The sequence below is a fragment of the Mesoplodon densirostris genome, chromosome 14 (assembly GCF_025265405.1).
Source record: "Mesoplodon densirostris isolate mMesDen1 chromosome 14, mMesDen1 primary haplotype, whole genome shotgun sequence".
Classification (NCBI taxonomy): domain Eukaryota; kingdom Metazoa; phylum Chordata; class Mammalia; order Artiodactyla; family Ziphiidae; genus Mesoplodon; species Mesoplodon densirostris.
Window position 1 is genome coordinate 20,034,961 of NC_082674.1, and position 17,610 is coordinate 20,052,570.

Genomic DNA, 17,610 nt, shown 5'->3' on the forward strand with positions numbered 1-17,610 from the left:
CGCAGGGCAGTCTGGGTCTGTGATCAGGCAGGAACCAGCTTCGGACACCCTCACTTGTTACTCTGCAATGTCCTCGGAGCCGGTGAACAGGAAGATGCCTCTTCCTCCCAGCCGACGCTCACACCCACACACAGGCCCACACTCTCTGGCCAGCAGAGACCAGCCCTGCACGCTGCTGTCCCGTCCTCTGGTCGTGGGTACTGGCCAGCCAGCAGGCCCTGCACCCAGGTGCCAGCTCCCTTTCTAGGCTCCGCCCAGCCCTGAGGCCGGCTTCCTGTTTCCTGTTGCTGCTCCGGCTGCGAGCATCCTGGCTCTGAGGCCAGTGCCACAGACCAACACCGCCGCCTGGTTGAAATGGGCCCACTGCTCACTCCTCAGACCACCGTAACCTTCCCCACTTACCCGCAGGCTCCCTGGTATTTGGGTCAATTGCCCTGCTCAGTTCTGTTTTCTCTGGATGCTTTTTGGACCAGGTCTACACATTTTTTCAAACAACCCTGCATTCATATGTTATCTTAAAGCGAATTTGGGGCACCCAGTCTTCCAGATGGTGTGGCTGGCGTGGCAAGGGGGAATGAGCACTGAGGGCTCTGCGGTCGGGAGGTGTGGAGTCCAAGTCCAGATCGTCCTCTCTAACCTCGGTCTCTTCACCTGAACGTGGGGATGGTAATGCCAGCGGCCTCCACCTGCCCCACACAGGTTTGTCGTTGGCATCAAATGAGGTCACGGTGTAGAAAGCCCTTGCTGGCAATCGAGTGCTGCACCACTCTGAGCCTTTCTTCATGGTCGCTGACCTCAGTGAGTGGGTGGACAGTGCAATGCGGGTGCCTCTCAATGGCAGATCTGGTGGAAGACACAAGGTCTCTCCACCAGCTTTTGTGTGAAAAGCCAGGCTTTGGTTTAGGTTTTTTAAATTCCCAATCCACCAGAAAATGGTACTTTTGTAAAACACAAAATCATGACTGTGGATGTGGCAACAGTATCAGGTTGATATAAAGGTTTCTCAATGCTGATTCTCAAGTTCTGTACAGACAGGTAACAAAACAGTCCGCAGACTGGTGCTTCGCAGTCAGGTGTGTGGGCCAAAGCCCGGGATTGGTGGGCTGATATCTTGTCTTACTTCTTAGTGTTCATTTTAATTTCACAGTCAGTTCAAAAGGGAGAGCCAGTGTGGGTCACGATGGCTGCACTGGGCTTCACGTGCAAGACAGGCCTTGCTGGGCTGTGACAGAGAAGGGAAGGCTGCAGAACAGCTTTTACGAGGCAGCGGGACAAATGTGCTTGGGGTGATCAGGGAGCAGCGAAGAGGCGGGGTTTCCTTGGCAAAAGAGGTGGACACTGAGCACCAGTGCAGAGGCAGGAGGGGTCACATGGTGAAGAGGCAAATGGGGGTTCCAGGTCTCATCCCATGAGAAGAAAGCTCCTAGAGATTCTTGAAAGCGATGTGCCCTGGGCTGTATTTAGTGTAATTACATGTGGCCTCCCCTCTAGCACACTAGGTTGAAATAAGTCGTATTTATTTGGCAGGTGCTCAGTAGGTGTAATGTGTTTGTCACTGAAAAAGAGAGGGCCGGGGGGTCTAGAGAGACGCTGGGGGCAGGTGGGGCCTGATCTGGGTGAGGGCGCAGCCAGGAGGCTGACGCAGGAGCAGGAGAAAGTGGAAGGCACTCAGGGACAGGCAGGCCTTAGGGGAAATTCTGTAGACGATTTCACAGCCTCGGGCCGGGGGATGGTGAGGACACCACTGGATGAACCTCGTCCCTCCCCGTCCAGCAGTGGATATGCAACATTTGCACAAATGTTTGCACTCCCAGCACTGCTCCCTCTGTTCCACCTGCCAGGATTTGAGCCAAGCCCACCCTCCTACCCCGTTTCCAGGCTTAGCTTGATGACACACACTCAGCTGCTTTAAAGCTCCCTGGTCAATCCGTTCCCAGGGCCACAGCTGCGCCAGGTCCCCAGAAGCCCTCCCTGCTGTGCTCCTCGGCTGGGGAGGGGCGGAGGCCTGGGCCAGCACCTGCTCCGCAAGTGAACCAGGTGGCCCGAGGCCCAGGAGACCGTGGGCTGGCCCTGAGCTGCAGCACGAACTTCCCCCACGTGGGTTCCCTTGGGGTCCACGGGCCTGCTGCCGGGGAAGACCTGCTGGCTGTTCTCTGTTCCCCTCAACGTGCAAGGGGTCCCTTTCACAACAGCTGCCTCAGCCCCATGCCTCCCCACTCAGCGTTGCCTCCCCACACACTCTCTCCCTTCCCAGGGCCTCACTTAGGACTGGACCACATCCACACTGACCTGCACGGGATGCGCACCGCTGCCCACTGGAGCTGCTGAGAGGCCGATGCCAGGCTCCCACCCGAAAGGCCTTGTAGACCCCTGGCCCACTGGCCCCTCCGGGGGTGGGGATGCCGGTTTATGACGCTGCTGGCCCTGTGCATTTGGAGCCCACTTTGCTGTTTGCACAGCACCCCTGGAGGTGGACAGGGCAGGTATTACCGGCAGCCATATTTTAACAATGAGGAAGCAAAAGTTCAGAGAGGTTCAGTAATTTGCTAAGGTCACACAGCTGGGAAGCAGTAAATCCAGGGCTGCTGCTTCTGTTTCGGGTAAGGGCAGAACTGGCCTTTGCTGACCACTGGCTCTTTGGTGTTTTAACCCATTTAATTCTCACAGGGGTCTAGAAGGAATGCATTTTTATCATCTCTATTTTTCAGAACGGGAACCCAAGGTTCAGGCAGTGACTTGTTCAATGTCACACAGGTGGTCAGTGGTGGAGCTGGGATTTAAACCCAGGTCTGTTGGATTTTAAAGACAGTGCTTTTCCTTCCATGCTGGGCACTGTTCCAGGCCAGGGGTGTATGACCCACTGGGCCGTGCCCCTCTTCCCTCTAATCGTCCATCTCTGGACACACTTCCACACTTACCCCTGATTTCCCTGCACCCTCTGATCCTGGGGCCTCACCCCACCTCTCAGTGATGTGCCCTCCCTTTGGTTCCACGGACTCACAACTGTGAGTCAAAGGGCTGCCAGGTCCCATTTGCTACAGGTGGAGGCTCCCGTTCCCAGCACCCGAACCAGGGAAAGGTGGAGCCTGCTCTGCAGATCTCGAGCACACGTGCAGCTCAGATTCGGAATGACGGGTGGGCTCTGACTCAGCCTGCACTGTGTCCCTCCATTTTCTCCCGCCAGGTGCCCTGTGAGGGCGGGGAGGAGAATGGAGGGACCCCCAGGAATCTGGGAGTGCAGCCTGGAGTCTGCTGCATGCTGAAAATTCCTTTGAAGTCCCGTTTTATCTTTCAACTGCATGTGAATTTTTCATTCCAGGCCATAAAATATCCATGTCTGCTTTAATATTAAAGTGTTTAAAATTACTTACCAGTTAAATGACTTAACTTCTTCCCCCCTTCCCCTCCAAATCTCCAAGCAGAAGTGGCAGTGGTGCACTTCAGTGCCCTGCAGATTCCCAGACCTCCCGACTCCAAGAACCCCCCTCACCTCCAGCTGGTGCAGCCCGCCCTCCCTCCCTCCGCTGCCCCTTTCACTGCAGCCACGTTCACCCTGCTCTCTGCCCCAAGGAGGAAAATCCTGCCCCGCTGAGAACATTTCCTTGAAGGGCTGAGTTACAAATGCGGGGCTCCTGGCTCCTCTACCTTCTCGCTCCAAGGTTCCCATTCTCAGCTGGAAGGGACGAAAAGAAAGGAACCAGCTGTGGCTGGAGCTGGCAGATAACTATTGTTCTGCCTCTGAGTTTAAGGCATAAGGAAGGCAGGCTCCTGCCGCCCATGGGCCTTGCCCTCCGGAGCACTCCTCATCTTGGGCAACCCGGGAGTCCCTCCCCCAACCCCCCATTCAGAGGCAACGGCACCCGGAAGCCCGGGGTCTACACTTCTACTGGACTTACATAGCGCCCAGCCCTCCTCCTCTCTTACAGCCTGCATCTCTTCCCTACTCACTTTGATCAGACTTCCAGAACTCAGTTCCCTTCCTCCAAGTTCTCCAGGTGGGGGTGAGGCCCAAGGTGGGTGTCTGGATGGGGAGGGAGGGGCCCGTGCAGGCAGGCTAGGGAAAAACAAGTCCCACTCTCTTGCTGCGCTTCCAGAAAGAAGCTGAGAGTCAGGGGCCTGGTTCAAGTCCCACAAGACCCACAGCGCAAGTCCCCTGGCCTCTAGGGGCCTCCAGTTCGATGCAGAAAATACGAAAGTTTGGGGGTGGTTTTGGGGGTCCAGTGAATGGGGAATGGAATTGGGCTCTACAGCTGGAGGGGTACACTCCATGCCCCAGTCTTAGCGTGCCCAGGTCCCTGCAAGACACACATCACTGGCATTTACAGTGTGCATGTGCGCGTGTGCGTGCGTGCGTGCGTGCGTACGTGCGTGCGTGCGCGCGCACCTGGGCTGGGGGTACGCCACCTCACTCACCGGAGGGTGCTTGCGCTTCCTCCCAGGCCGCCCCACCTTCCGGGCAGTTGTGCTGGGCTCCTGCCGCTCCTCCTTGCCACGAGCCTCCTCCTGCTCCTCTCCCTCCTGTGGGCACAGACACAGCCTGTAAAGCCAGGGCTGGACCCCAGAGCCCTCCCCAGTGTCCCACCCGCAGGGCAGCCACACTTCCAGGGTTGTGCCACGCTGTTCCCCCTTGCAGGGATGGTCTTCACCCGCTTCCTGACTGGCAGAGCTGGGCCACCCGAGGGCCGAGTCAACTTTATCCTCAGGGGACTTCAGAGCCGCCCCGCTGCCCCAGCAGAACGCAGCTCTCCCTCGGGTGGACACGTTCTCTGAACCACAGAATCATAACACAGGCTCTGACAAAGAATTTGTTTCTGGATATGAGTTTATTTATATGAAAAAAATCTAAAACAAATACAAAAATGATTAACGCTGTATTTAATGAATCACCTTTATTGAAGAGAATAAAATCACAGGAAGAGAAGTATGACATGTAGCGATGTCTACTGGAAGTACACGCAACCCTTGGAAGGAGGCCTACCACAGACCATGGAGGTCATTACAGCCCCTGTACATACACCTGCCCTGAAGCATCCGCCACATCGTGTAGGCACTGCATGTGCCTGTTACCCCGCGGGGGCATCTCAGGGACCGTGTCTTGGTTCATCGTGATGCCCCTCCTTCGCTGAATTTTGGACCAGAGTTTGGTTTTGTTACCACCCTTCACCTGGCCCGTGCCAGGGCCGAGCCCTGCAGTGCTTGTCTCGTGGGGCAGACACATAAACCTAGAAAGTCCTCCTGCCTCACTGCTCCAGCCTGGCCACAAACCACCCACAAGTTGCTTCTGACTCAGCCGGCTCCAGCATGACTAATCATGAGCAAAAACTGTGTTGGGGAAGGAGAGAGAAAGGGACCCTGACCCAGCAGAGGCCCCTCAGGCTGCCATTCGTGCCCTGCATGACGTCAGCAGCCACAGACATCTTCACAGTCCTCCCGGGGGAGGGTGCCAGCCCAGAGCCATGCTGGTGCCACAGAAAAGGGGAGGTGCACAGATTCCCAGGGGATTGAATCGAGGTGGCCCTCAATGTCCCACTCAACTTTCATTTTTTGTGATTTCAAAATTGCTTGTGGTTTGCCACATTAATTTTCAGGTGATGGTGGGACATGCAGATGGAAACCTACTGCGACCAGTCATAGACATGAGACCGATGGGAAGAGTGGCACTGGCTCCCGCTGTCCATCCATCCATTCGAGGCACACCTGGGACAGACCCGCCCAGTAAGGAGATTTAGGCGGGAGATTGAGCATTGCAGCTGAGAGTCCGGGAGCCCTCCGAGGACATGTGAGTGGAAGATGACAGAGGCCCCAGGCCTTAGCACTGAGGGGAGACTCCAGTCAAGTTGCAGGAGGTGGAGAGAGTGTTCAGAGGAGGAGAAAGGGGACGCCAGTGTATTGTGGGTGCAAGAAAAAAGGGAGCTGCCAACCCAAGAGGCAAAGTCAACAGATGCAAAGAAGTCGAGCGCAGAGCGATTTGGTTAGGGGTGGAAATGGTCAGCCTCAGAGGGAAGCTGTGCAGAATGACACAAGGGGTCGGAGAGGGGCTGGAGAGACAGTTTAAAGGGACCCAGCTGAGAAAGGTCTGGAAAAAAAGCCAAGGACAGGGAGCCCAGTGCCGGCTGGGGACAGGAGGTGAGGGTCCAGGGTGGTGAGAGAAAGGCTGCCCCAGGACCAGAGGCCCTTGAGAGGCTCTTTTCAGGAAGAGAAACTGTGAGGTAGAGAAACTGTGAGGGCAGAAAGGCCGAGGTGGGGGACAGCCAAGTGGCGGGGAGGCCTCCATGACAGCTCTGTGGGCCTGGACTGAGGGGGGCCCAGGGCCACATGCCCCATGGTAAGCCAGGCCTGCTGGTGCTGAACTGTCTTCTGAGACCCCACAGACACCCCCATTTAAGAAACAATCACTTGGATCACACAGAGAGAAAATATTACCAATGCAGCTTAACGTTTGTGGAAGTTCCAACTGAATCTACCCAAGTATAGTGAATTTCAGCTGAGATGGTGCTTTTGGTCAGGTTACACCACGGCTAAAAGGGCGCCATCTTGATCGTGCTGACCAGGTAACTCGGCATTTACAAAACAGTTGGAGGCCACGCCAGGTCGTGGAAAGACATGGGGCTTAAAGCAAACCAAAATGGGTATGAGCCCGGCTTGTCCATGTTTTAGTTCCAGGACTGTTCTCTCTGAAACTCAGTTTCCTCATCCATAAAATGGGGGTAGGAAGGTGTCCATTCTGCCTGCTTCTCGGGTTTTTAAGAAGACAGATGACTAAATGGTTTGTACCCTTGCCTGTTTTGTTCACTGCTGAATACCCAGAGCCTAGAACAGACTCAGCACTTCGTGGGTTTTCCACATGCCCCTCGATGAGAGGACTTACGTGTTCCCCCGCAGCAGGAGGCCCCCCCAGCCCCTGCACTTGCCTGCAGAGCACTAGGCCACACCTAGCCAAGCTTCTGACCATTGCTCGTGGCCGGGCCCATGGGCCTGGAATGCACAGGTAGCAGCCAAGAAGGGGTGCCGAGGTGGGTCAGGATCAGTCTGGGTGGCCATGGGGTCTGAAAAGGCTCCTACCGCCCAGAAATTCTGGGCTCTGAACTATTTCTTTAGCACACTGCATCTCTTACAGAGGGATTCGTTTGATTTTCTAACTTTTGCTCTGAACTAATCAGAGACGGGAAAGGCAATCAGAGCCTCAGATCAGCACTAAGGAACCACAATTACCAGGCTGCCTGTGCTGACTAAAAACAAAGACACCTGCTGTTTCAGGACCGCCAAGCCCCATCTTCCATTAGCATATGGAGAAAGCCTTTGGGGGCCCCTGATAGGCAACCCCTGTGCCATCTGGAGACTTGCTGTCATTCCTCACCTCCACACACGTGCTCTGCCTGACACACAGGAGATGCTCAGCACATCCTTCCCTGTTGAATTTAATTCAGTGCAACACCCCCAAGAGGAAGAGGTGGAAGACCTTGATGCCAGACCATCTGTCCAGGTCCTCGTGTACTGAGAACGGGGAGCCCCCAGGGCCATGTCCTGAGCCTATCCCTCGGGCCCAAGCGGGGAACGGCACCTGATGCCCAGTCCAACACTCTGCCCTCCGGTACCCCTGGGGTGTGCTTCGGAAACCGAGTCTCCACGAGAGTCCAGGTGGGGAGTCGCACCGAGGTCTGAGCGACTCTGGCCCACACCCTTTCCATCTAGCCCTGAAGCACGGCTTTGTGAAAAGCGTGCCGTTTTCGGTCAACACGTCATTCTTCCGTGATACAGCGACATCGCGGGGCAGAGGGAGGTGGCGATACCTTCGGCTCTGGGTCTGCCTGCATTCACACCCACAAGTGAGAGGGGTAATACACTGAGAAGGGCGAGCAGATGGCTTGGGGCGTGCCCCTCAAGGAGGCGTATCAAGCGGTTCATTCTCGCATCTGTCATGGGGCCTGTTTCATTCAATATCTTTGCTGATGGGCTGAGCAAAGGAATGTAAAATATGCTTATCAAATCTGCCAGTAGCACTGAGCTGGGAGGCATCACTAATACTCTGAAAGGGAAGAATCTGATCCACAGTGACTTGGAGCAGCTGGAAAACAGTAACAAATTTAGCAGGAACAGCCTTGAGCCCAGGTTGGTTTCCTCATCTGTCAAGTGAAGGGGCTGAATTAGTCAGTCCTTCCAGTGGGAGGAGGCAGGAATGGGCAGAAATTCTAGTGAGGTGGGCTTTGGGGCAGGGAGGCAGCAAGCTGGACTTTTTTTTTTTTTTTTTTTTTTGCGGTACGCGGGCCTCTCACTGTTGTGGCCTCTCCCATTGCGGAGCACAGGCTCCGGACGTGCAGGCTCAGCGGCCCTGGCTCACGGGCCCAGCCGCTCCGTGGCATGTGGGATCTTCCCGGACCGGGGCACGGACCTGCGTCCCCTGCATTGGCAGGCGGACTCTCAACCACTGCGCCACCAGGGAAACCCCAGGCTGGACTTTTTGCTCTGCTATTTACTCCCTGGTCCCTTCGAGCTATTTAACCTCTCTAGTCTAGCGTTCCTCACCTACAAAATGGGGATAATAATATCTACTTCACAGCAATGGTATAACAATTAAATGAGGTAATATATGGAAAGCTGACACATGAGAGTCACTCAAGAATCGCTAACTTCCTCCGCTCCCAGGTCCCGACCAGAACTATTCACAAACGTGCATCCCTCCCTCCTCCCGCCCCTCCCCACCCCCACGCAAACCCCAGCTCACTGCCCGGCAGATGCAGCCATCACTCAGTGCTACAGACAAACCCCAACATCTGGCTGGTACCGCCGCAGTGAGATACTCAGGAACACTGGGGCTCCGTGATCCCTCCAAAATGCAAAGCTGATTACGTCACTCCACAGAGCTTAAGCCCTTGCTGAGGGGGCTCCCAGGGCCCTGCAGGATCAAGCCAAGCTCCTTAGCCCCGGTGAAGGAAGGCCCTAGGATCTGGCCGGCACTTCCCACCCATCGTAAACCGACCTCGCCAGGTGCAAATGTGGGCTGCTCCTTCCCTGGGACATTGGCACAGACCCTTGCTTCTGCCCCGACTACCTTCCCCTCACTTTTCCAACCTCACTTCCTAGATTCCCTTCCCCTGGGCCCCTCCTTCCCACACCCCACCTAGACTGAATCTGTGGGTCCTTCCTCTCCCACAGCACCCACTATCCAGCACTGCAGCTGCCAGCTATCATCATGACCAAGCCACAAGCCCCTTGAGGGAAGGAACTCTGTCTTATCCACCTTGGCGTCTGTCCCCAGTGCCTAGAGCGATGCACCTGGCACAGGGCAGGCACTCAAAATACTTGATGAGTGACTGTCACATAGTAGATGTTCAATAAACAAGTCCATACACACAGAGAGAGGCACGTGTACGAATCCACAAACGTGCACGAATACAACCAAGCAGGAGGCTCCAGTGCCGTTCTGATCTTTAGGACTCAAAGTCAGGAAACAGGGTGACTAAAAGGTATTTTCTAGTCTTCAACATAATCATGTCACTTCAATTTATGTAACTCTTTACAGTTTTCAGAGCCCCTCTACATTCGATGGCCTGTTGGATTAGGTGGTTACCATCAGCCTCTCTCAACTTCTGAGGCTATGATTTGACCTACATTTTAACACAGCTCACTGGATGGATTATTTTAGGCCACACACAACTTCTCATTCTGAGGAGCTGGGCCATGATGACAATCATCTCTCACATTTGTACTGTACGTGGTAATTAACAAAGCATTTTCACATACGTTATTTCATTTTATTCTTATGCTTTACAGAAAGTAGAGCTGGTATTATTTTTTTCCATTACGCAGGCGGGAAATCTGAAGCTCAGAGTGGCTACCTACCTTTCAGAGATCAGAGAGCCAGCAAGGCAGGCCTTTAGAACCAAAATTTAAATCTTTTGATTCCCAGCCCTTGGGTCTTTCCACAGCAACATGCCACTATACCTACTATGCCATGTGCCCCTGACACGTGTACACATGCATGACCATGAGCAGGCAGGCAAGCCAAGGTAAAGGTACACGCTGGCATTCACACGCACACATCCACACACAGTTGTCTCAGGGGCCTCATGCCTAGACGGGGACCCCTCCCCCTAAGAGAGACACATCCCACGAGGCCCTCACCCAGAGCCAGCCAGACATACGTGCTCCCTTCAGAGTGTACACCGGATGCTACTGACCCAGCATCCGCTGAGCAGATGTCTCAAGTTGGTGTTTGAGTCAAGGGGATGAACTTGCCGGATCTAGCCAGCCACTTGCCCGGGCCCCCTGGGACAAGAAGCACGTACAGCCTTTGCCAGCTGGCTGGCTGGCCTCCCAGGGCCTGTCTGTGGTCGTGGAATTCAGTGAAACGAATTGGCTTCTCTGGCAGGCAGAGCCCCGTTCTGGGTGCCTGAGTACCAGGCCCACGACCCCGCAGAGCACCCCGCACACACGCGCGCACACGCACACGCACGGCAGGCCCAGGCCGGGCTGCAGGGTGAGCTGCAGGAGGACGGGCGGGGAGGGCAAGGGCACCGGGAATTGCTGTAGGTGCTCCCACTTCCGTGCAGCCCTCCCAAGCCCCCCCTCTTTTCTGCTCTCGGTCACCTCCCAAAGCTCATCAGTCCTTTGTTTCAACTACTCAACAATATTCAACAGATATTCACTGACTGCTCAGTGGGCTTCGTATTATAATTATCGATGAAGGTCTTCCATGACTCCCAAAAGGCCATGCTCCCAGAAGGCAGCGTCCGTGTCCTGACGGCCCCTCTGACACCCGCACAGCTCCCAGGGACCTGCGCACAGTGGGCTTTCCCCAGGCCCTCCGCACCCCGTGCACCATGCTGGGGCCTCACCGCCTTCCGGAATGGAGACTCCCCCCAGCACGTACCCAGCCCACTGCAGCCCAGCCGTGCCCACTCCTGTGGTCCTAGGGCCACCATGAGGCCAGGCCCATGGATGTGCTCAAAAACATTTACTGAGGGGCTTCCCTGGTGGCGCAGTGGTTGAGAGTCCGCCTGCCGATGCAGGGGACACGGGTTCTTGCCCGGGTCTGAGAAGATCCCACGTGCTGCGGAGCGGCTGGGCCCGTGAGCCATGGCCGCTGAGCCTGCGCGTCCGGAGCCTGTGCTCCGCAACGGGAGAGGCCACAACAGTGAGAGGCCCGCGTACCGCAAAAGAAAAAAAAAACAAAACATTTACTGAGCACCAGCTATGTACCAGGTATAAAGATAAGCAAATAGGGAACTCAGTTCAGAGGGAGAGACACCACATAAACACACAAGTGCCTGTGCTGTGCGGAGGGCTGGGATGGAGCACGCCCACTCTGCCAGCAGCCACCCCTGTGGCCCCCAAGCCCCCTCGCCCTCGCTCCTTCAGCAGCCCACCCAGGCTCTGCACAGCCCACCATCTCCTTCCCACCCCACCAGCCACCCTCCCTTGGTGGATGGAAAGAATCCAGATAAATCTACTTTGTAGCCATGTGACTGTTACCAAGTTTCTCAACCTCTCTAAGCCTCAATTCCCTATCTGTAAAATGGGGATCCTCCAGTTACTGTGAGGATTAGGTGAGTTAATTGCCGGGCAAAGGAAACTCCTTTAGACACCCTTCCACACCGTGCACATGCTAAGTGGGGTGATTATAAGTAATAGCCCTAATAGCCCTGTGGCTCTCCGCAGAGGCAGCTGCAGGACATGACCAGGCCCTGCGCCCAGTCCAGGTGCCAGAAAGGAAGGATATCTTCCCATTTCTCAGTCATCTTGGGACACCCACTCTTGCTCAGCTCCCCGCCGGCCCTCTTCCCTTTGCAGAGCTGAGCTCAGCTTCCCCGCCCAGGCCCTGTGGGGCCTGCTTCTTGGCCGGGATGGGCTCCAACCCCAGCCCAGACCTGAAAGCATGAAAGACCTGAGGGACCTTGGGCCCGGCCGTGGCCCCGCATGCGAGCCTCTGAAGGTAGCATAGCCCCTGCCATCAGCAGTTAGGTCATCCTGGGACTTCCCTGGTGGCCCAGCGGTTAAGAATCCACCTGCCAATGCAGGGGACACGGGTTCGAGCCCTGGTCCGGGAAGATCCTACATGCCACGGAGCAACGAAGCCTGTGCGCCACAACTACTGAGCCTGCGCTCTAGAGCCCGTGAGCCACAACTACCGAAGCCCACGTGCTTTAGGGCCTGCGTGCCGCAACTAATGAGCCCGCGTGCTGCAGCTACTGAAGCCCAGGTGCCTAGAGCCCGTGCTCCGTAACAAGAGAAGCCACCGCAATGAGAAGCCCGCGCACCACAATGAAGGGTAGCCCCCCCCATCGCTGCAACTAGAGAAAGCCCCACGCATAGCAACGAAGACCCAACGCAGCCAAAAAAAAAAGAGTTAGGTCATCCTGCAACTTGCCTCAGTTTTGCTTCTGTTCAGTGGGTAAAGGGAGAGGGGGCCATAGGCCGTGGGCTCTCAGGGGACTTTATTTTATTTATTTATTTATTTTTTTTTGCGGTATGCGGGCCTCTCACTGTTGTGGCCTCCCCCGTTGCGGAGCACAGGCTCCGGACGCACAGGCTCCGGACGCGCAGGCTCAGCGGCCATGGCTCACGGGCCCAGCTGCTCCGCGGCATATGGGATCCTCCCAGACCGGGGCACGAACCCGTATCCCCTGCATCGGCAGGCGGACTCTCAACCACTTGCGCCACCAGGGAGGCCCTCTCAGGGGACTTTAAACCCACACCATTCACACCCTCGTCTGCATTGTCCCCACTCTTCTCCCATGCCTCTCAGTCCTCGGGGCTGCAGTGGATCTTCACCACAAATGTGCAGATAGGTTGGTAGATAGAGAGATAGGTAGATGGGGAGGAAGGTAAGTAGGTAGATAGATAGACAGCTAGTTAACTCTCCAAAATAAATTACAAGACTGAATCTGTGCCACTGTGTTAACCACTCACACACACCATCTCACGGAAATCTCTTTTTGCTGCTCAGCAGTCACGTAGCTGAGTCCACATTCAAACACACGTCTATCTCCAGAGTCCAACTGACCCCCACTTAAGACTGTACTGACTGCAGAGTTAAACTTGACATGTAATAGCAGTTAACTTAGAGAATTTTAGAGAACCTGAACCCGAAAATGGAGGTTCCAGTCAGCTCTGGGGTGGGCACTGTTTACATCACTTGCCTGCTATCCATGCGCAAGCATCTAATTGACTCCACTGAGCTACAAACGGACACGCCATTATTATTATTAGCTGTGTTCCCGAAGAGGTAAGGGCAAAGCTGCCTTTACTGGAACTGTTTAAATGTGTAAGAGGGATGCTCCCTCAACGACCCCTATAGTGACGATTATAAAGCAAAGAGCAGGCCCTGAGTGACCGTGTGTGGGCATCTGAGTGCACTAAAGGCAGGGCATGCCCGGGGCGGGCACCGGATCTGTGGGCCAGCAAGAACAGCTGAGAGTGGAGTCGGGGGAACCCCACTCAAGGATGCCCTTGAACTTCGAACCGGAGTGCAGGAAGTGGTCGGCGCCCGAGGGAAATCAGTACTTGCCAGGCCTCTGGGTTGGACCTAGGTGAGAAGGGAGGAGCCCTGGCTACAGCACTGGCCATACGTGCATACATATACACACAGGTATGCACACACACACGGGCACACTTGCTGTGCTCCCCCAACACAAAGACGTACCCTCCCAACAGGCGCTTCTCCTACCCAGCAGGAGAGGGTGAGCTCAGGGAGAGCCATCCAGGAGCGGCCTCCTTCCTCCAGAGGGCAGGCATGGCTTGCCCATCCTTGTATCTTCCTATCCCCTTCCCTTTACTAGGTCCTCCAGCAAGGTATATTCAGTTCACCCAACAAACTCGTGGAGCCCTACTATGTGCCAGGTACCTGGAAATGTACCTAGCTCTACTATGTGCCAGGTACCTGGAAAGGTACCTAAGTCTGAAAAGGAGGGAAGGAGGGAAGGAGGAAGGAGGAAGGGAAAGAAGCAACATGTCCACAGCAGCGTCTTCACACGTAAGAGTATGTACCTGGTATCTGTGTGTATGTGCGTGCACACGTATAGCCAGTCACACATACTAGCCTGTGTACGTGAGCTCCTGCTGGAGATGAAGTGCCCCCAACAGCGACCCCAGGGCAAGAGCACTGCTATGCAGAGAAAAGCATTCTCTGACCATCCCGACTTTCAGAAGAAACTTGGATAGGACTATGGACCATCACAGCTGGGAGGCACCATCCATTCCATCCCCCTTCACATAGGAGGCAGCCTGAAAGGCACAGGAGCCTGGGTTTGAATCCCAGCACCACCACTTACTAGCTGTGTGGCCTTAGACAAGTGACCTAACCTCTCTGAGCATCAGTTTAGTCTTTAATAAGATAGAGTGATGAAAATACTAGAGCCTACCTTATGGAGCAGTTGTAAGAATGAAATAAGATAATGCAAGTACAGAGCTTAAAAGAGCACCTGGCAGATAGTCAGCACTCGATGCATCTGTTATGTTTCTAAGGCCCGAGGAAAGAGGGGAACAGCAAGATCGGGGGCCCAGCCCGGGGCTTGGACTCCTGGCCAGGCACTGATTCACATTTGGGGATCTGAGGAGGCCCTTCCAGCCCCGGGCTTGGAATGCTCTTGGTCCCCCGTCCTGCTCCCTCTGCCCCCCTCTCTCCCCTCTACACAGGGCCTGGCACCATATCTCCATGATCTCCTCCGAGCCAGAACCAAGGCTCCTGGACTTCCTGAGGCTCCCCTGCCCTCCCATCTCTCATAAGGCCAGCTCCCCCTCCCTTTTCTGTGGCCAGATTTACCCAGCCGACCCTCGCTGCCAGAGTCCCAGGGCTCAGCACCCCCTCTCGCCGCCCCCCCCCACTCCGAGCCTGCCTCCTCCCAGGCTCCCCAAGCTGCCCCGTCCCTGCCCAACACATGGACAGTAGGGCTGAGGAGGATGCTGGGCAGGTGCCACGAGGACACCACATACACCACAGGTACGGCTGCCTCAGCCTACAGTGCACAGCTCTGCGCCCTGCCTGTTTGACCACGGCTCTGGGATTGTTCTCCTGCGAAGGGGTCTTATCCACCCTCATCTTCCTCTCCATCCTATCCACAAGATATTTCCTGAGCACCTACTGTGTGCTAGTCGGGCCCTGAAGATCCACCCAGACGACGTGGCTGGGGTCCTGCCCTCCTGGGGCAGCTGCGGGGCTGGCTATTATCCACACCATTACTTCTCAAATCCCCTAGAGGGTTGGTAAAAACAAGGCTTGCTGGTCCCCTCCCCAGAGTTTCTGATTCAGCAGGTCTAGGGTGGGGCCCGAGCTTTTGCATTTCTAAGCCTTCCAGGTGCTGCTGGTACCGCTGGTTTAGGGATCACATTTTGAGAACCGATGGTTCTCTCTGTAATTCAAGACAGACTGAAGCCAGGGCTTTGATCAGAGAGGAGAGAAAATTAGGGAAAGGCACATCAATCAAAGGAAGCAGCATAAACAAAGGCCTGGCAGCTCCAGGAAGTACTGGAGTGAAAGGTACAGGGAGGCGTGGCCGGTGGGGGTGGGAGGGGCAGGCGGGAAGGGCACATGGGGCCAGGTGGTGAAGGGGCCAGTGGGCAGCCACACCCCTGCCCTCTGGCTCACCAAACAGTTCCTCTGCCAGACTCCTTGGGCTGTGGCCCAAACCCATCTTCCCCTCTGCAGCCACACAGCACCCCTGCCCCAGGCCTGGCTTTCACGGGCTGCCGTGGGCGGCTGTCAGTGTCTCTGCCTGCCCTCCTGGGGGCTGCACGGGAGCCAGCCCAGCGGTGCCAGGGAGGTGTACCAGGTGAGCCAGCATGCACACCGGGGAGAGCGCCCGCCGTACCCCAGCCCCCGTCTGTCAGCTCCTCTATCAGCACCAGGCTCCGGGCCTGGGTGTGTGTTTGTTGCCTCTTGAGCCAGAGCAGTTACTATGGGTGGATAATAATAGCAATCGTAATCCCTCATAATTGGACCAGACTTTGCTGTTTGCAGGGCACTCACTCCATGCCCGTGACCTCATATGACTTCCACAACCGCCCCATAAAACAGGCACAGCTAGAGTTACTATCCCCATTTTACAGCTGAGCAAACGCAAGCCCAGAGGGCCTGAAGTCACATCTCCAAAAAGTGACATCTTCAGGCCTGGGGCCCGGGACTCGTGACTCTGTCCTGAACTGTCATGATGGAGAGCCTGTCTGCGGCTCTCCATGGGAGGGGCCGGGGGCTCTGCGGCCCAGGGAAGCCCTGTCCAGTAACAGGGGAAATGTGGCCCGGCTGCCCCACCTCCTCCAACTGGGGGGCGGGGGGCAGCTGACCACCAACTGCAAGTGCATGGACACGGAGCTATGTGAGCACCAGTCGGGACATCGGACCGGGGGAGGGGTCAGGGTCACCTAAGCTAACGGAAGAGCAAAGCCAGAGGCCCAAGGAGGGAAGGGGATTATCCATGGCCACAGCTGCCACTCAAGAGCACAGGTGGGTGCAGGTGGCCCTGACTCTATGGCGGCAGGGTCTGAGTCTGCTGCCGCCTGAGTCCGCGGGATCAGAAAGAAAGGGACTGACCTGTAACCCTTAGGAGCCCCACCCAGTGGGCTGCAGCATGCACTTTCTTCCCAGCTTGGGGGTATACACGGTGCCCCGTCCCGTGGCACTCTGCAGGATCCTGGGCTGGAAAGACAGGTGTCTGGGCTTCGTGCACGCATCCGTGCGCGTGCGTGCATGTGTGTGTGTGTGTCCGTAACAGGACCCATGCAGGTGGGGCAGTGAAAAAGGCTCCGATACAGGAGAGCAGGCTCTCATCTGGACCCCCCACTGATAAGCTGGGCTCAGCTTCCTCATCTCCAAACCAGGGCCATCTGTCCTTGCCCCACTTGTTTCAAGGGCTGTCCTCAAGGACCAAATGGATGGAAACCACCCAGAAGACAGAAACTGGCTCTAAGAACGAGCAAGCCCAGAAGGAGCTGAGCACGCGCGGCAAGAGGGTGGGCAGGGAGCAGGTCTCGGAACTGCCGCTGATGGCGGATCACCAGAGCGGATCCCCTCAGAGTGCTCCGTGGTCCCACACCTGGTGTCAGGTGTCCACCCTGGTTCCAGGAGGACAAACTGTGCCCCAGAAGCTCTCAGATACCACCAAGTATCACCACCCCCCGCTCCCGCTCAGGGAGAGGAGAACCGGCAGAGGGAACTGTGGGGACCAGGGCACGACAGATGGGACGCCCCAGGAAGGCCGTTGGCTGGCACAGCTTCCCTGGAAGGGTGGGGCAGGGTCTACCATTCCACAGAAGGGAAAAACAGAGTCCACGTGCTGGGGATTCGAATGGCTTTGCCTACAGGTGGACACGGCTTGGTGAGGTCCCGAGGTTGCCTGTCGAAACCCGGCAGGGACACCTACCAGTCTGCTGGCGTCTCCCCTAACTGATTTAGGCCCATCCTGGAGTTCAGCAGAAGGGTGAAGAGGTCACCCCTCATGGGGCTCCAAAAACGAGGAGGTCACTAGCTCCATGGCCAGAAGTGACACTTGCTCAGAGCCAGGGATGGGACGGGGGAGGGAAATCACCATCTCCACTGTGACTGGTGCTGCCCTGAGCGCACAGCACGCAGCGCGCCATGCACCGCGGTGAGCCTGGCTGTCTGTGCCGCCGGGGGAG

The 17,610-nt window shown here is 56.2% G+C and overlaps 1 protein-coding gene across 2 annotated transcripts in view; it reads right to left on the minus strand.

Moving 5' to 3' along the window:
• DNMT3A (DNA methyltransferase 3 alpha) overlaps positions 1-17,610 on the minus strand; it is a 106,750-nt gene that overhangs the window by 60,614 nt on the left and 28,526 nt on the right. For both annotated transcript variants that reach the window (XM_060117986.1, XM_060117987.1), the window contains exon 3: positions 4,414-4,518. In XM_060117986.1, the coding sequence (XP_059973969.1) occupies positions 4,414-4,518 (105 nt within the window). The remainder of the gene's footprint in view (positions 1-4,413; positions 4,519-17,610) is intronic.